Raw genomic sequence first — 20,027 nt, 5'->3', positions numbered from 1 at the left:
ACATCTTTGCACTGTGGGAGGAAACACAAGCAAACATAGAGAGAATGTACAAACTCCACACAGACAGTCTCCCAAGGGTGGAATATGAACCCAGGTCCCTGACACTGTGAGGTAATAGTGCTAACCACTGAACTACCATACCTGGGAGTCTTCATCATTGATTCCGGACCCCACAAAGTGTCATGGTTTGAGACTAAACCCAGGCAAGAAAACAGCCTGCTCTGATTACTACATACTGTCCTCCCTCAGCTGATGAATCTTTACTCCTCCCTGTTGAACAAAACTTGGAGGAAGCACTGAGGGTGGCAAGCATGCAAAGTGTACTCTGTGTGGGTGATTTCAATGTCCACCACCAAGAGTGGCTCGGCAGCAGTACCACTGATCAAGCTGGTTGAGTCCTAAAGGACGGAGCTGCTAGACTGGGTCTGCAGGAGGCAGTGAGGGAACTAACAAGAGGGAAAAACATACTCGACCACATCCTTTTCAATATGCCAACTACAGATGCATCTGTCCATGACAGTATCGGTAAGGGTGACCATTGCATTGTCCTTGTGGAGACGAAGCCCCACCCTCACATTGAGAATACCTCCATCATGTTGTGTGTTATTATGACTGTGCTAAATGGAACAGACTTTGAACAGATCGAGCCACTCAAGTCTGGGCATCCATGAGGCGCTGTGGGCCATCAACAGCAGCAGAATTGTACCCTAGCACAATGTGTAACCTCATGGCTCGGCATACACCACCCCGCCTCCCCTAACCTCAACCATTACCATCAAGCCAGGGGATCACCCCTGGTTCAATGGAGAGTGCAGGAGATCATGCCAGAAGCAGCACCAAGCACACCTGAAGATGAGGTGTCAACCTGGTGAAGCCACCAAAATTGCACACCAAACAGCGAAGGCAACAAGGGATAGAGAGAGCTAAGCGATCCCATAACCAACGGATCAGATCTAACCTCTGCAGTCCTGCCACATCCAGTTGTGAATGGTGGTGGGTGATTAAACACAAATATTCCCATCCTCAATGATGGAAGAGCCCAGCGCATCAGTGCAAAAGATAAGGCTGAAGCTTTTGCAACAGACTTGAGCTGGAACTGCTGAGTGAATGATCTATCTCGGCCTCCTCCATTGGTTCCTATTGCAGCTTTTGTTCAAGTGTGGATAAAAGAGCTGGATTCCAGAAGTGAGGTGAGAGTAACAGCTCTTGACATTAAGGATGTATTTTAACGAATGAGATATCAAGGAGACCTGGCAAAACTGATTCAATGGGTATCAAGTAGCAAACTCTCTGCTGATTGGTATGAAACCCGGCACATAGGAAAATAGTTGTGATTGTTGGAAGTCAGTCATCTCAGCTGTAGGGCATCTCTGCAGGAGTTCCTCAGGGTAGTGTCCTAGGCCCAACCATCTTCAGCTGCTTCATCAATGACCTTCCCTCCATCATAAGGTCAGAAGTGGGGATGTTTGCCAATGATTGCACCATGTTCACCACCATGTATGACTCCTCAGATAACGAAGCAGTCCATTTTCAAACGCAACAATGTCTGGATAATATCCAAGCTCGGGTTGACAAGTGGCAAGTAACATTTGCACCAACAGATGTCAGGCTATGACTATCACCAATAAAAAACAATATAACCACCACTCGTTGAAATTCAATGGTGTTACCATCACTGAATCCCTCACAATCAACATCCCGAACCACAAACTCAACCAGACCCGCAAATACAGTGGCCACAAGAACAAAAAGAGTACAGAAGAGAAGTATGGAACAGGAACAGGCACCTCAGCCCTCCAAGCCTGTGCCAATCATTGTGCCCTGACTAAACTAAAAAACAAACATTCTGCCCTATTCGGTCCGTACCCCTGCATTCCCTCCCTATTCAGGTAACCATCCAGATGCCTCTTAAATGTCACCAATGTGCCTGCTTTTGCCACCTCCTTTGGCAGTGCATTCCAAGCTCCTACCCCTCTCTGCATGAAAAACTTCCCTCACACCTCTCCCTTGAAATTTTGCCCTCTCACCTTGAACCTATGCCCCCTTGTAATTGAAACTTCAATCCTGGAAAAAAGCCTCTGACCATCCACCCTATCTATACTAATCAGACAACTCACATTTTCCTTCATGTCATATATGTATATTTTAAACAACAGAGGACCTAAGAATGATCCCAGTGGAACATCACTAGTTACCAGTCTCCATTCTGAAAAACACCCTTCCACTGCCCCCCTTTGTTTTCTATGACCAAGCCAGTTTTGTATCCAACTAGCCACCGAATCCTATGTGATTTCAGTCTTTGAACCAATGTTCCATGTGTCATGTGGGACTTTGGTTCCTCAACTCCACATCCACAGCTGTTACTCCATAAATTATCTTTGTCACCTCTTCAAAAAATTCGATCCGGTTCATAAGATATGACCTTCCCAGTATGAAACCATGCTGCCTGTCGCTAACTAGTCCATTTTCTTCCAAATGTGCATATATCCTGTCCCTCAGTATCTTCTCCAAGACCTTCCCTATCACAGATGTCAGACTCACCGGCCTATAATTTCCTGGATTATCCCTGCTTCCTTTCTTAAACAAGGTAACAACATTGGCTAATCTCCAGTCCTCTGGAAACTTGCCTGTGGTCAAGGAGGATGTGAAGATATCCTAGCTATTTCTTCCCTTGCCTCTCGCAATAACTTGGAGAGATCCCATCAGGCCCAGGGGACTTATCTACCTCATTACGATTTAGGATACCCAAAACTTCTTTCTTTAATACATTCTGCAGACTATTTACACACTCATCCCTGACCTCGACATCAGTCATGTCCTTCTGCTCGGTGAATACTGACATAAAGTACTCATTAAGGATCTCTCCCACTTCCTGTGGCTCAGGCACAACTTCCTTTCCTGTCCTTGACAGGGTCTACTCTTTCCCTTGTTACCTTCTTTGTTCTAATGTATACATAAAAAGGCTTGGTCAAGAGTAGGTCAGAAGCTACAAATATTGCAGTGAGAAATTCATGATGACTCCATATAGCCTGAACACCATCTACAAGGCAAAAATCTAGATGGGTGCAGCTCCAGCAACAATCAGCAAGTTTCACATTATCCAGGACAAAGCAACCTGTTTGATTGGCAATATATCCACTCCCTCCACCACTGACTCTCAGTAGCAGCACTGGGTACTATTTACAAGATGCACTGCAGAAATTCACCAAAGATCCTCAGACTGACCCTTCGAAACCCACAACCACTTCCATCTAGAAAGACAAGGGCAGCAGATACATGGGAACACCACCACTTTCAAGTTTCCCTCCAAGCTACTCACCATCCTGGCTTGGAAATGTATCACTGTTCCTTCACCTTTCCTGGGTCAAATTCCTGGAATTTCCTCCCTAAGGGTAATTTGGATCAACCTACAACATGTGGGCTGCAGTGGTTCAAGAAGGCAGCTCACCCGCACCTTCTCAAGGGCAACTCACTGACTGGCAATAATTGCTGGCCCAGCCACATCCCATGAGTGAAGTTAAGAAAATATACATGCATCCTATACTATATATAGTACATACTTATCCCATACTTTCCCACATATACATACATCCCATACCACATATACACCATACCATATATATATATATATATACATCCAACAACATATCACATACAAAACCAGAAAGAAAAACAGTTACATATATAGAGTAATTTTTCATGACCTCAGGCTGCCCCAAAACACCTTACAGCCAACAGAGTATTTTTGAATTATAGTGTTCAGCTGTAATACAGGAAATACAGTGATCAATTTGCACAAGAATTCACAAATGGTAATATGATAATGATGAAATAATCCACATCTGTGACGTTGGTTCACGGATGCAATAGCCAGGACACCTGGGAGAACTCTTTAAGATGTGGCTTTGAAGATGTTCCTGGGTTTTGTGCAGAATCTGTAGATTCCTGTAATATTTATCATACCACACTGCGGGTCAGTCAGTTTTGTTCTTTGTTCAGGGTTGTAAGGTTGTGTGTTGAAGACCCACTCCAGGATGTGAGTACAACATCTCGGCAGGTATTCTTGTGCTGCACTCAATGAGTTCTTTCATTGCTTAAGCTGAAACCACATCTGCCTCTCAGCTGGGTGTAGAAGAATTGAAATTATTTTGAAGAAGATGAACAAGAATATTTTCTGCAATGTTGTGGCTAATACTTACTATACAATCAATATCACTAAAACAGGTAGCCTGGTCATCACTGCTGTTGGTTGGAGTTTGTTGTGTACAAATTAATATGGTTTCCTACAGGGAGACCCTGTGCATTATGGCATGTATGTGTGTCAATGGCAAAAAAAATTGTCTCTGTTAATGGTCCTTTGGACTATATTTCATGAGTAGTTACTGGGCGATAAGGTGCTTTGGAACATTTTGTGGTAGTTAACAGTGCTGCAGAAATGTAAGTTTTCACATATTGAACTACCAAGTACCTCACAAATCATGAAAACTGAGTGTAAGTGAGAATGTATTTTTAAAACGGGGTTGGCGGGTGGGGCGGAGTATCAGATTAGAAAACATGCAAATTCTGTTCGGGCATTCACCTCAATCTCTAAAGGTGTGTGGCACAGTGGTAATGCCCCTACCTATGAGCCAAGAGGCCTGGATTCAAGTTCCATTTACCCCAGGTGCTGTGACCCAACATGCCTGAACAGGCTGATTGGAAATAAATAGACAGCAATTTTATTTTGTATGTTGGGAGCTGGGTGCTGTGAATGTAGTGTTTGTCAGTGTTCCAAACCAAAAGTACAACTGGAGTGGGGGGTGGGGGTTGAGACAAGGAATCTGAGTCAAACCAGATGAGAGCAAGCAGCTGGGAGTCATCCAGAATCCCGTCATACACCATTGCAGCCTAAATAAACCCTCCTATGGTGAGGGAGCCAGTCATAGAGGCTGGGAGTGGATGAAAGATTTGTCCACGTCGGCACTACCGCAACATGGATCCGTCAGCGCTGGTATGGGGTGTATATTTCAAGTATTTTTCTTCCCTCGTTTAGGTCATGTCAGTTTCGGCGAATGATGCCTCTGGCGAAACAGATTGTGAGTAAGGGTGAAGTCAGTATTCCTCCCCAGACTCCCTCTGCTTTCTCGCTGAATTGGCTCTGATGTGCTGCTCTGACATTTTTCACATACCAGTTTACACAGATATAGAGCCTGGACAGTCTGCGACTCTGTAATGAAACCGAACCAGATTCCTTAGCACCAGAACCCGTCGCTAACCTGTTTGTAAAATCAAATGAAAAGATTGTGTCAGTAAAAATGCAATCAAACCAGTAAATGCAGGGGTAGCCTGTAAATTCCCCAGATGTATGTTGTGTGGGGGGGGGGTGGGGTGGGGAGGCAGGGCGCTCAATTGAAACAACTTTTTTTTTGCCGATGTTGTGTTCATTTGCAAAGAAACGTTTAGAGAAAGAGTGTTGCTCCGACCAAAATGGGATTTCTTTAAACAAAAAGTCGGTGTGATGGGGTTATTCCTGACTTCACTTGAGGATCTGCCGTGCAGAGGTCTTCCAAGCCGAAGGTTCTGTCATACACTCCGGCTCTGTAACTGAAAAAAGTCAGTGCATGACAGAACTTTGTTTTGGAAAGACCCCAACTACAACTAAAACCAGGCGAACTGGCTAAAAGCTGCAAACCTTCCCAGCTGTTAAACAGAAGGCACTTTTTACCAGTATATCATTTTTAAAAGTTAACTTTTGATACGATGTCTTATTTTATTTACGTGTGCGTGTATATATCAAAAAGTTAACTTTTATTGCAACATTTAACTAGTTATATACGCAAATCCTGTATGGCTGCAAAGTTGGCTATTTCAAAAGGCAAGGGCATGCTCAAGGAGGTGTTTTAAGACTTTGACTGGAGTGTTTAATTTTACTCTGGGAATGATTTTTGAGTAATTCTGTCTGTCTGTGTGAAGTAGACAGGATCTCCGGGTGAATGTGTGATGTGGCGTTAGCAGAGACACGTGTGAAGGTCCCAGGCAGCAGACTGTTGATTGGTGTGAATTGCAGCTAAAATTCTAGAACAGCAACTTTCCAAGGCACCCCCACCTCGGACAGTCAGTTTAAATGCCGACTTTGAAGCAACAAATATGACTGCTTTGGGAATAGGCCGGATTTGTTAATTTGTTTTATTAATTTAATACTAGCCATTGAAGTTCAGCGCAAAATTAATGCTAACAGGGCCGATTACTTGCTCATAGAACTGTCACTCTATCACACTCATGTATGTGACACGTTGAGGCCGGAGGGGTCTAAGAATAAACAGACTCCACTGAGTTGCAGTCACGATGGGACCTGGGACACAATTTACAAACGCAATATTGGTTTCCAGGGCTTTGCATTGTCAGCAGCAAGCACAGGGCTGACTGAAACAGCCTGAAATTCTGCTTAAACGGGGTGATTCCACCAACAAATGTGGTACAAAAAGTTGCTGGAGAAGCTCAGCAGGTCTGGCAGCAAAAAACAGAGTTTTTTCCTTCACAGATGCTGCCAGACCTGCTGAGCATTTCCAGCAACTTTGTTTTTGTTCCTGATTTATATTTTCTGAAGTCATGTCTGTTCTTAACAAGATGCAGTAAGCAGGGAATGCAGGCCAATGCTTGAATCAATCCCAGTCACTAGTAGCAGTGCTTAAAGGAAGTTACTCAACCATTGTTCTGGCTGTGGTGTGATGACATTTATCTGGTTCCCATAAAAAAAATCAGTATGTTGTAAACATGAAATTTAGATTCATCTACGTTTTGGCATTTGCTAGCTGTAGTTAAATAATTCATATAATGGTTTGTAAATACAGCAAAGTGATCAAGTCACTTTAGAACATTAGACAAAACAATTGATGTTCAGCCACGCGTTAGGAATGATGACCAAAAACTTGATTAAAGGAACGTGAGGGAGAGCCTGAGAGGTTTAGAGAAGGAATTCTTGAATGTGGGGTCTCGATTGCTGAGGCTACAGCCAAAGTAGCCAAAATCAGAAGTGACCCTCAGTCCAGAACTGAAGGAGCACAACGATCTTGAGGTTTCCAGGACTAGATGAGATTACAGAAATGGGCAGGGTGAGGTCGTGGTGGGATGTGATTTTTGTTTTTTTAATTTTCTGAACACTTCTCCCAGCTGCCAGCTGGCTGCCAATACTGGGCACCCTGGTCTTGGCAGAGAGTTAGCTTCTGGGTGGGAGGCGCACTCGTTCTAAGTCACTTTGTTTGTCTTGCCTCAAAACCAAATATCATCTCAGAGAGGCTTTGATCAACTCACTTTTTCTCTGAAGATGCTTACTCTCACAATACTACCACTGAATTTATTGTTCCAAATATCCAATTTCTGTACACACCACCTTGTAATCCCTGATGTGGTGAAAGGAATTTACCAGGCATACCACTGCGTTACATCTGGGGGTCATCTCAGTGTGCAGCTTTGCGAAATCTTGTCTTGCAGACACACAGTCTTTTGGTCTTGGACCTGGAAGTGTGTAAAGAGCCAATGTAGTAGCCAGAGTGGTAGAGATAGAAACAGCATTATTCAGTATTTATGATGTTGCTCATTTCCTTCAGTGATTTCCACCCCCCCCCCCCCCCCCCCCCCCCCCCCCAGTATTTCTTGGGTGGGCAGACTTCTTGAGTGTTTTTTTTTTAAGCAACACCATGTCCACGTGATCCTCAAACATCTGTCTATGCCCAGAGTGACTCTATAAAGCCTTTGAGTGTCAAAGGCAAGCCATCCTTATGCAAAAGTCAGGATTTGTAAAATAAAGACCATACACATTGGAAACAGGAGAAATAAATGTCAGCATGACCCATTTCTCCTGATTGGCTTCAGAGCATTTCTATAAAATCTGTTTTTGGCTAACTTTAAAACAAAACCTTTCTTCCATTTCCAGGAAGACTTGTATTTGTATTAATGACACTCTCCACAGCTTCCGAACATCCCAAAATCAATCAAGTGTTAGTCAATCCATGCACAACACACCCCCACTAACAGCAATGACTAGACAATGTGTTGTGTGAAGCATAAATATTGACCGTGACATTGAGGAGATCTCTTCTTTAGTTGATGTATCTGAGTGTAGACAGTGCCTTGGTCCAATATCTAACCTGACGGACTGCACCTCTGAAAGCACAGCATTCCCTGCGCTGGAGTGACTTTTGCGTACATTTCATGCTAATGCCTTCTGGAGTGAGGCTGGACCAACAGTCCTCAGATTCTTAAAATGGGAGGGTTAGAGCTGGTGAGATGTGTGATCAGCACGGGCTGAGATGCTGCACATGGAATATGTTCGCCAGTTCAGAAAAGTTTTGCTAAAGAAATCAGCAAGAATGTGTGTGCTGTATCTCAGTCAAACTGGGATCAGGCTAAAGGTGAAGCAGGAATAGTGAGAAGTACTTGTGTTTCTGGCATCCCCCCCCCTCATTTCCACTTTCCCTCAACTTGAGTCTGTCTCTGGTGTTGGTTTAAACTGATTTGTTTTGTCGACCAGGCCTTGAAAGTTTGTTCATTCGCCCTCTCTGTAAAAGGCTCAGTAAATATTGTATTATGAAACATGTTTGCTTTTCATGGTTTGCAGTTCCTGAAGGACATAACCACTGGGAACCACTCTCTTACTGTATAATTACATCCCATTTATATCACAGGATCTGTGCCATTCTAAGAGATCACTGCAAAACCAAGGGACATGGCAGCAGTTTGCACAACTGTTTCCACACTGACTGTGTGGCTTTAACCCAGATCTCCACCGCGCCCCCCCCCCCCCCCCCCCCCCCCCCCCCCATATCAGTGGGAGATGGGAGGGAGGGTAGGAAGGGCAGTTAAAAAGAATGGAATCCTTTCTTACCTCCCTACCCCATCAACCTTCACTTTTAACAGACAAATAATACAACTGCACCAGCCAGAAGTTTCCTTTTTAAACATGCAGATTCCATCCCAACCAACAATTTTGATGGAGGCTTGAGCTATGCTCCACCACCAGGACAGACCTCCTGGGGGAGGGGTTTGGGTGCCACAACAAGGCTAGTCAGGTAAGTTTTACTTTAATGTTTTATGTTAAATTCTGTTTTTGGAAGTTGGTCTCCCATCAAATACCACAAAGAAGAGACCCTACTGCAGGCCCCTCACCACAGGATCATAAGTCTATCTTTCTTTAGGTTCCTTTTTACTTTTTCCTTCATTCACTCCAGTTTAACATCTCACCTGATGTCGCTGACGGTATAACATTCTCTCAGCACTGCACTGGGAACGTCTAGATTCCAACTCCAATCTCTGTGAAGATTTAGCCCATTACCTTCCAACCAATGACCGTGCTGTGGAAGCATGAGAGCAACACTGATGCAGTTAGGCTGGAGAGTCACTCACATGGCCCTGTTTGATCTCCAGATCCCATTTAAGGTGCCAGGACAATGATCAACATGGGGGGCATAAAAGGAGCAGTGGCAGAATCCCCCTGTGGGAAATGCAGAGGGACACTGACAGCAAATCAAACTGTGCTGGGACTATGGAGTTCCAACCAATCTCCACAACAAGCTATCCCTTTGTCTCTGCTTTTAGGAGCCGTCCCTCTACACCGTCAAAGCAGTCATCATCCTGGACAATGATGGGGAACGTCTGCATGCCAAGGTAAGTCCTAAAGGATAGCAGTTTGATAAAAGCTGTTGTTACCTCTGTAGCATCTACAGTCTTAGCTCATGCTCTGTTTCCCTCTCCCCACAGTATTATGATGATGCCTATCCTTCCACCAAGGAACAGAGGAATTTTGAAAAGAATATTTTTAGCAAGACACATAAAAGTGATAGTAAGTGTGCTTGTCCCCCTTTAGCAGTGCCATTGTTAAATGTGGTTTAATCTTACTGCCCTGTCCTGCCACTCCTTGGGGTGGCTGTATGGTTCGTTGGGCCAGTGGGACCAGATGTCACAGCCAAAGCCAATGCAGCTGCTCAGTAGCTTCCTTTTGGTCCTGGGCCCTGTATCTCGGGAGGGGTACGTTGGCACTGGAAGGTCTACATCAGGGATTAACAAGAGTGATACCAAGCTTCAGTTGCAAGGACATGTTACCTAAACTGGGCTTCTAACCCAGCAGGTATACATCATACAAATGTGCACATTAGGATCAAGCGCAGGATGTTGGGGGCCCCTCAAGGTGACTGAGACATTCTGTGAGATATGGCTGATGACCTCAGCTTCACATTCCCACCTGCCTCGATGTGCTTTGACTCTCTTCTTCATCAGGCAATTTATTAATGGATGATCTAATTGTTGGTGGCTGATCAACATACATGGGAAAATGGTTCAAAGTTACTGAGCTCGGGGAAGGTCACAGTATGTGAACGCAACACATTGAGAACAGGTGGCTGACACTCTGTTATCAAGGTGTTTATGGACATGAACAACTGACGTAACTTTTTGACCGATTATGAAATCTTCACTTCTACTATTGTAGACTATCTCAGATGCACCTGAGTGTAAGGAAAGCATTAGGGTCATCTACCTTGGACCTAGGAAAGATAAATCAGAGTACTTTCTAAATAGTGAGAATTCAGAAATGGAAGCAGAGAGATTTAAGGGACCACAAAACAGAAATAATAAAATATTCTTGGACAGGTATAAAAAAAATGACTTTAGAATGTTGGCAAATGTCTCGAGGGGACTGTGGAAGGTCACAGAAAACAGTGAAAGTTACTTGCAGTTGTACAGTGATCTGGTCATAGCTAAATTGGAAGCCTTCAGCTTAGATTGATTGGTATATTAATAGGACTAAAGGGTTAAATTGTGCGGACACTTAGACCATAAGACATAGGAGTGGAAGTAAGGCCATTTGGCCCATCAAGTCCACTCTGCCATTTAAATCATGGCTGATGGGCATTTCACCTCCACTTCCCTGCACTCTCTCTGTAGCTCTTGATTCCTTTTGAGATCAAGAATATGTCAATCTCTGCCTCGAAGGCATCCAACGTCCCGGCCTCCACTGCACTCCGTGGCAATGAATTCCACAAACCCACCACTCTCTGGCTGAAGAAATGTCGTCTCATTTCAGTTTTAAATTTACCCCCTCTAATTTTATGGCTGTGCCCACGGGTCCTAGTCTCCCCACCTAACGGAAACAACTTCCTAGCATCCACCCCTTCTAAACCATATATTATCTTGTAAGTTTCTATTAAATCTCCCCTCAACCTTCTGAACTCTAATGAGTACAATCCCAGGATCCTTAGCCATTCATCATACACTAAACCTACCATTCCAGGGATCATCTGTGTGAATCTCCGCTGGACACACTCCAGGGCTAGTATGTCCTTCCTGAGGTGTGGGGCCCAAAATTGGACACCGTATTCTAAATGGGGCCTAACAAGAGGTTTATAAAGCCTCAGAAGCACATCGCTGCTTTTATGTTCCAACCCTCTTGAGATAAATGACAACATTACAGTCGCTTTCCTAATTACAGACTCTACCTGCAAGTTAACCTTTAGAGAATCCTGGACCAACACTCCCAGATCCCTTTGCACTTCTGATTTGCAAATTTTCTCACCGTTTAGAAAATAGTCCATGCCTGTATTCTTTTTTCCAAAGTGCAAAACCTCGCATTTACTCACATTGAATTTCATCAGCCATTTCCTGGACCACTCTCCTAAACTGTCTAAATCTTTCTGCAGCTTCCCCACCTCCTCAGTACTACCTGCCTGTCCACCTATCTTCGTATCATTGGCAAGCTTCGCCAGAATGCCCCCAGCCCCTTCATCCAGATCATTAATATATAAGGTGAACAGCTGCGGCCCCAACACTGAACCCTGCGGGACACCACTCGTCACTGGTTGCCATTCCGAGAAAGAGCCTTTTATCCCAACTCTCTGCCTTCCGTCTGACAGCCAATCTTCAATCCAAGCCAGTAGCTCACCGCGAACACCATCGGCCCTCACCTTGCTCAGCAGCCTCCCGTGAGGCACCGTATCAAAGGCCTTTTGGAATTCTAGATAGATAACATCTACTGGGTTTCCCTGGTCTAACCTACTTGTTACCTCTTCAAAGAATCCTGACAGGTTTGTCAGGCACGACCTCCCCTTACTAAATCCATGCTGACTTGTTCTAATCTGGCCCTGCACTTCCAGGAATTTAGAAATCTCATCCTTGACAATGGATTCTAGAATTTTACCAACTACCGAGGTTAGGCTAATCGGCCTATAATTTTCCATCTTTTGCCTTGATCCTTTCTTAAACAAGGGGGTTACAACAGCAATTTTCCAATCATCTGGGACTTTCCATGACTCCAGTGATTTTTGAAAGATCACGACCAAAGCCTCCGCTATTTCCTCAGCCACCTCCCTCAGAACTCTAGGATGTAGCCCATCGGGGCCAGGAGATTTATCAATTTTTAGATCCTTTGGCTTTTCTAGCACTTTCTCTTTTGTAATGCCTACCATACTCAACTCTGCCCCCTGACTCTCCCTAATTGTTGGCATACGCAAAGTACTTATTAAGTTCTTCAGCTATTTCCTTATCTCCCATTACTAGCCTTCCAGCATCAATTTGGAGCACCCCAATGTCTACTTTTGCCTCTCGTTTGTTTCTTATGTGTTGAAAGAAGCTTTTACTATAATTTCTAATATTACTAGCTCGCCTACCTTCATATTTGATCTTCTTCCTTATTGCTGTCTTTGTTATCCTCTGTTTGTTTTTGTAGCCTTCCCAATCTTCTGATTTCCCAGTGCTCTTGGCCACTTTATAGGCTGTCTCTTTTTCTTTGATATATTTCCTGACTTCCTTTGTTAGCCATGGCTGTCTAATCCCACCCCGGATAATCTTTCTTTTCTTTGGGATGAACCTCTGTACTGTGTCCTCAATTACACCCAGAAACTCCTGCCATTGTTGCTATACTGTCTTCCCCGCTAGGCTCTGCTTCCAGTTGATTTTCGTCAATTCCTCTCTCATGCCCCTGTAATTACCTTTATTTAACTGTAACACCATTACATCCGATTTTGCCTTCTCTCTTTCAAACTGCAGACTGAACTCTACCATATTATGATTGCTGCCTCCTAAGTGTTCCCTTACTTAATGTAATAAGAGACAAAATACTGTGGATGCTTTCAATCTGAAATAAAATAAATGCTGCAAATATTCAACAGGTCAGGAAGTCATTTCCTAGCATAGAAATTCTTTCTAAGGATGTAACTGAGTTTTCCAGAGTAAGTAAAGATTTTTTTAAAGGTCTTTCACAAAATTCCTGTCTGTAAGCAAATGCTTAAAGATTTGAACGGTCATTTTTTTTAAAGAAAAAAGTTACTCATGGGATGTGAGCATTGCTGGCTGGGTCCAGCATTTATTGCCTGTCCTATTTGCCCCTTGGTGGTGAGCTGCCTTCTTGACCCACAATACCCTTGGGGAAGGGTTTCCAGGAGTTTGACCCAGGAACAGTGATATATTTGCAACTTGCATGTTTCCTGTATGTGTTGCCCTTGTCCTTCTAGATGGAAGTGGCTGTGAGTTTGGAAGGTACTGTCTAAGGATCTTTGGTGAATTTTTGCTGTGCATCTTATAGATAGTATCAGCAGTGTGCATTGAGTGTTGGTGTGGAGGGAGGGGATTCTTGTGGGTGTGGAACCAATCAATTGGGCTGCTTTGTCCTGGATGAGTACTGTTGAATCTGTAATTACCCAGGCAGTATCTAACCTTCTCTGATTCCAAAAGTCACTGTTTTGAAACGTTAACTTGGTTTTTCCCTCAACAGATGTTGAATATTTACAGTATTTACTGTTTCTGTTTACAGGTTAGGTTAGACAATTAAGAATTGAATTATTGTGATTACTGAAGAGGATGAAAGGATTGGCTGAGTGGCTGACAGTGAGCAGAAAGGTGTCACCTTACAGGAGGATAGACACAGAATGGGCAGATCAGTGAAAAATGGAATTTAACCCTGATAAGCATGAGATGGTGCACTTTAGAACCAGTAACTAGACAAGGGAGTCGTCAATCAGTGACAGGATTCTGGGAAGTTCAAAGGGCTTTGTGGACAGGCACTCCAAGATCCCTTTGGGTGACAAGACAGATTTACAGCGTAGTTAAGAAGGCATAGATGACACTTGCTGTTATCAGTCACAGCATAATTATAAGAGCAGGGAGGCTATGTCGGAACTTTGGTTAGGCCTTGGCTGGAGTACTGTGTGCATTACTGGTCCATACATTATGGGAGGGAGTTGCAGAGGAGATTGATCAGGATGCTAGCTGGAGTGGAGCCGCCTCGCTTCGAAGAGGGACTCAATAAGCTCCGGTTGGTTTCTTTTGAGCTGAGAGGGGTTCCTGACTGAGGCAAATAAAATCATGAGGGGCATGGACAGGGTGGATAGGAAACAGCTGTTCCTAAACTATTTGAATGATCAATAACAACGGGTGTAATTTTAAGGCAAAAGCCAGGAGGTTTCGAGGGGATTTGAGGAAAAAATGTTTTCACCCAGAAGATGGTGGGAATCTGAAATGCACTGCCAGGGAGGGTAATGGTGGGGGTGGGGGTTGGTGGGAGGGGGCATGGTGTGAGCCTCGCAACCGTTTTAAAAGTACTTGTATGAGTACTTGACATAACATTGAAGACTTTCAACCTAGTGCAGGAAAATGGGCCCAGTGTAGGTTTAGAGAACATAGAACATAGAGTACAGCACAGAACAGGCCCTTCAGCCCACAGTGTTGTGCCGACAATTGATCCTCATGTATGCACCCTCAAATTTCTGTGACCATATGCATGTCCAGCAGTCTCTTAAATGACCCCAATGACCTTGCTTCCACAACTGCTGCTGGCAACGCATTCCATGCTCTCACAACTCTCTGTGTAAAGAACCCGCCCCTGACATCCCTTCTATACTTTCCACCAACCAGCTTAAAACTATGACCCCTCGTGCTAGCCATTTCTGCCTTGGGAAATAGTCTCTGTCTATCAACTCTATCTATGCCTCTCATTATCTTGTATACCTCAATTAGGTCCCCTCTCCTCCTCCTTTTCTCCAATGAAAAGAAACCGAGCTCAGTCAACCTCTCTTCATAAGATAAGCCCTCCAGTCCAGGCAGCATCCTGGTAAACCTCCTCTGAACCCTCTCCAAAGCATCCACATCTTTCCTATAATAAGGCGACCAGAACTGGACGCAGTATTCCAAGTGCGGTCTAACCAAAGTTTTATAGAGCTGCAACAAGATCTCACGACTCTTAAACTCAATCCCCCTGTTAATGAAAGCCAAAACACCATATGCTTTCTTAACAACCCTGTCCACTTGGGTGGCCATTTTAAGGGATCTATGTATCTGCACTCCAAGATCCCTCTGTTCCTCCACACTGCCAAGAATCCTATCCTTAATCCTGTACTCAGCTTTCAAATTTGACCTTCCAAAATGCATCACCTCGCATTTATCCAGGTTGAACTCCATCTGCCACCTCTCAGCCCATCTCTGCATCCTGTCAATGTCCCGCTGCAGCCTACAACAGCCCTCTATACTGTCAACGACACCTCCAACCTTTGTGTCGTCTGCAAACTTGCTGACCCATCCTTCAATCCCCTCATCCAAGTCATTAATAAAAATTACAAACAGTAGAGGCCCAAGGACAGAGCCCTGTGGAACACCACTCACCACTGACTTCCAGGCAGAATATTTTCCTTCTACTACCACTCGCTGTCTTCTGTTGGCCAGCCAATTCTGTATCCAGACAGCTAAGTTCCCCTGTATCCCATTCCTCCTGACCTTCTGAATGAGCCTACCATGGGGCCTACCCTCCAAGAGTCAGGTTTTTTGCTGCAGACTGCATGAACTGAAGGACCTTTTCCTGGACTGTGTGATTTTATGAAATGAAGTGTTTCTAGCAGGAGATTGAGAATCCGGGACGAGCAGGCATGATCTTAACATCAGACTTGGGATACTCTGTAATGATGTCAAGAATGCTCCCCCATACACAAGATATAGATGTTTCTATTTCTCTGCCCCTAACACCTGAGACAGGGGTCCATTTAAAATTTCAAACCAGAAATTGATGGACTTGTGTCGGGCAAAGCTAGGGAGAGAAACAAAGCCACGGTGGGTAGATGTTTAAGACGTCGTTCGAGTGTAAAATGAAGAGCAGAGAGTAGACAGAGGAAATTGAAGACACGAAACCATTTAATTCGAGTGGAATTCTGATCCTCTGTCCTATGACTGCAACAGGTGACATTGCATTCCTGGAAGGATTGACCATCATCTATAAAAGTTCTGTTGATCTGTACTTTTACATCGTGGGGAACTCCCAGGAAAATGAGGTAAAATTAACCATTTTTGCTGAATAACTGAAGTACGGCAGATATGTGGCAAAATGCAAGATGGAGTCCAAGCACCTCCAGTGAGGTTGGTGCGTACTCCCCTGACACTGTCTCCTGCCAGAACAACTCGGAGCAACAGCGGCAGAAACATTGAGAGAATCTCCCGTCGCTTTTGTTTACAACCAGTATGGGGACCATTGAGGATTTCAGAAAATTGGAAATATTCACTCTTTCGGATTCTCTCTGACTTTCTCTCTGGTTATGTTCAGTGTGTTGTCAGTTCCGGGGGTCAGGGAGGTTTCTACCCATTGACCAGGTTTGTTCCCAAATCCAGGTGTCTGAAGACATTACATTCGTGAGGCAGACAGGAAGAGAAGGATGTTTAGACAGGAAAGGACTGAAGTGAAGAGTGGAAGGGCAGGCATGTGGAACACACACAGCATTGGCATGTTGAGCTGATTCCAACCTCTACCCTAACACATCCCCAGCTGTCTTCACTCACAATCACAGGATTTTTGCAGCAGGAAAGAGGCCACTCAGCCCATCGTGCCTGCATTGCTAGCCCATTGAGGTTCATTACCCAGGGCCAATCTCCTATACCCTTGCACGCTGTTTCATTTCCAAATAACCATCCAGTGATGCTCAGAATGCCTCAATTGAACCTGCCTCCCCCACATTTCCATGCAGTGCATTCTAGACCCTCACCACTCGCTGGGTGAGAAAGCACTTCCTCACTTCACCCTTGCATTTTTTTTGGCGCATTGTTTTAAATCCATGCTCTCTCATTCTTCCTGCTTGTGAGCAGGAACAGATTCTCCTACCTGTCTACCTTATCCAGGCTACTCAGGATTTTTTGAAAACCTCTATCAAATATCCTCCTCTCAGCCACCTTCTCTCCAGGGAGGACCAATCCAAACTTTCAAACCCATCCTTATCACTGATGCTTCTCATTCCCAGAACCGTTCTCATAAATTGCTTCAGTCCTCTCTCCAGTGCGTTCATACCTTTCCTATAATGTGGTTTCCACAACTGTATACAATATTCCAGCTGGGGTCTAACAAGGGCATTATACAAGTTTAACAGCATCTCCTTGCCCTTGTACTCTGTACCACTCATTGCTTCTATTTGCCATTTTTCAAAAATGACCTTACAGTTAAGGCTTAATTTAGTTTGGTTTTGCCCTTTGTTTTCTAATCCCTCCTTTCTCTTCCTGTTTTCAGTAAACACTTCCAACCCCACAACGCCCAAGATCTCTGTGTCCTCCAGTTGTATTGTCCTGCACATCCCAAATTTCCCATGCCCCATTCCCTGGCAATTTTGCCAGCTGATTGTAAGCCAGAGTCTGGCACTGCTCACTCCTCCTCCTGTCATGAAACTATTCTTAAAACCCAATTTCATTTCTGCCTTTGGCTTCCATACTTTCTCTACTTTACCTTTTTACTGATATAAGTCACAGTATGTTTCCTAAAGTTGTTGGTGTGCCTGACTCAGTGTTGTATCAGCCTAGTTCTGGTTTCCTCTATGTAATCTGTTACTGTTATTACATGAAGTGCCCTCATTTACAATATCATGGTCTGTGTAATGTGTAATAAATTCTGTCTATTTCCAGCTCATGTTAATGGCCGTTCTCAATTGCCTGTTCGACTCTTTGAGCCAAATGTTACGGTAAGTGAGACTTTTTTTTAAAAACCCTTGCTTAAGTCAAAGCTTTTAACCTGTGTCAACCCGTGAAAATATTTTGCTATCTTCTCCCACCATCTCCATTCCTCGTGACCAATTTGAAGCCTGAACTTGACTGTTTCTGTTTGTAACCTTAGCCCTCGTTAACCTAGCACGGAGTTTCTGAACTCATACACCCACGTGCTGCCACAAAGATCCTCATCCGAAATTCCATAAAATCTCTCAACTCGACACCTCCCTTGGTCCCTCTGCAGAATCCCTCGTCTGTGCTGTTTGCTGCTTTTAGACCTGAGCTTTTCCAACACTCTGCTGCCCATATCCAAAGTCTCACCAAATCGTCTATGTGCCCACTGCTTTTTATCGGTTTCCAGTCCAGCAATACTTCTCACTTTAGCTGTCTCATCCAGATGTTCCCTACATAACCTCGCTCCTTTCCAACTCCTTAGCCTCCTCCAATGGTATTTCTACAGTTTTGCTCTACAGGTTTATCTCTAGCTCCCTTAACCCTATCACTGGTGGGTGTCCCTTCAACTGTCTAAGCTTTAGGCTGTCAAATTAACTCACTTTTGCGATCTTTAGAACCCCCACGCTCTCGCGCTCCCTGTTTCTCTGTCTAATTTCCACCCACAGTCTTGTGTTTTCTTCATCACTCTGTTTTTCACCCCCTGTCTCACCAGCTCTTCCCTTAAGACCCTACTGGGAAGCTCTCTCTCGTTATGATCAAGCCTTTAGTTGCCTGACCTACTGCCTCCTCATTTGCTTCAGTATCTTTGTTTTTGATTGTGTTTCTGTGAAATGTTTTGGGTAGTGAATATAGTTAAACTGCCGCCATAATACAAATAGTTGTTTTTCATTGTTGATACTAATTGTGGCTGGTTTAGAGATCATCAGGGCTTTAAATCTTCACTTTGTATTTATTGGTAACTAATTTTATGATTCAGGAAAAATGTGGAAAAGAAATCTCTGATGGAGAATATGGATGGGCTCCTCCTTATCTTGGATGAGGTTGTGGATGGCGGGTGAGGCCAGTTTTGCATTTATTGTAGTTTTAGTTTTGGAAAAGTTCACTATGTCAAGAAATTGTCACCTCACAGCTTGTCAGTTTCTGCCTACTTAAGATTATTGAGTTATAGAATCCAGAGCACGGAAACAGACCCTTCGGCCCAATTCGTCCATGCGGACCAGATATCCTAAATTAACCCAGTCCCATTTGCCAGGATCTGGCCTGTATCTCTCTGAAACCCGTCCTATTCATATACCCATACAGATGCCTTTTAAATGCTGTAACTGTACCAGCCTCCACCAGTTCCTCTGGCAGCTCATTCCATATACACACCACCCTCTGCGTGAAAAAGTTACCCCTGAGGTCCCTTTTAAATCTTTCACCTCGCACCTTAAACCTATATCCTCTAGGTTTGGACTCTGCTATCCTGGGGGAAATACCTTGGCTATTCATCCCATCCATGTCCTTCATGATCTTAAAAACTTCTATAAGGTCACACCTCAGCCTCTGCTCCAGGGGAAATAGTCCCTCACTCCCTATACCTCAAACCCTCCAACCCTGGCAACATCCATGTAAATCCTTTCTGAGCCCCTGAGAACAGAATTGAACACAGTATTCCAAAAATGTCCTGTACAGCCACAAGATGACCTCCCAACTCTTATACCAATGTATTGGCCAATAAAGGCAAGCATTCCAAACACCACCTCCACTCTCCTGTCTACCTGCGACTCTACTTTTGAGGAACTATGAACCTGCACTGCAAGGTCTTTTTGTTCAGCAACATTTCTCAGGACCTCAGTAATGATTGTATAAGTCCTGCCCTGGTTTGCCTTTCGAAAATGCAGCACCTCACATTTATCTAAATTAGACTCCATCTGCCATTCCTCAGCCCATTGGTCCATCTGATCAAGATCCCATTGTATTCTGAGGTAACCTTCTTCACTGTCCACTACACCTCCAATTTTGGTGTCATCTGCAAACTTACTAACCATATCTCCTATGTTCACATACAAATCATTTATATAAATGATGAAAAGCAGTGGGCCAAACTCTGACCTTGTGGC

General features: G+C 44.1%; 1 protein-coding gene across 7 annotated transcripts in view; it reads left to right on the top strand.

Moving 5' to 3' along the window:
• The window catches only part of LOC125466280 (coatomer subunit zeta-1-like), a 64,609-nt gene that overhangs the window by 32,979 nt on the left and 11,603 nt on the right, over positions 1-20,027 (top strand). For 4 of the 7 annotated variants that reach the window (XR_009442851.1, XR_009442852.1, XM_059638811.1 and 1 more), the window contains exons 3-7: positions 9,574-9,642; positions 9,736-9,817; positions 16,189-16,280; positions 17,890-17,945; positions 18,902-18,979. Coding sequence is in view for 5 of the 7 variants with exons in the window: in XM_059638811.1 (XP_059494794.1) it covers positions 9,574-9,642; positions 9,736-9,817; positions 16,189-16,280; positions 17,890-17,945; positions 18,902-18,979 (377 nt within the window). In the remaining 2 variants the exon portion in view is untranslated. Of the gene's footprint in view, positions 1-4,875; positions 5,076-9,573; positions 9,643-9,735; positions 9,818-16,188; positions 16,281-17,889; positions 17,946-18,901; positions 18,980-20,027 lie in introns of those variants that run through there. The other 3 variants (XM_048560579.2, XM_059638810.1, XM_048560578.2) reach the window with 3 other exon arrangements.

This window comes from Stegostoma tigrinum, chromosome 31 (genome assembly GCF_030684315.1).
Source record: "Stegostoma tigrinum isolate sSteTig4 chromosome 31, sSteTig4.hap1, whole genome shotgun sequence".
Classification (NCBI taxonomy): Eukaryota; Metazoa; Chordata; class Chondrichthyes; order Orectolobiformes; family Stegostomatidae; genus Stegostoma; species Stegostoma tigrinum.
This window is presented reverse-complemented; position numbering and strand designations above follow the sequence as displayed.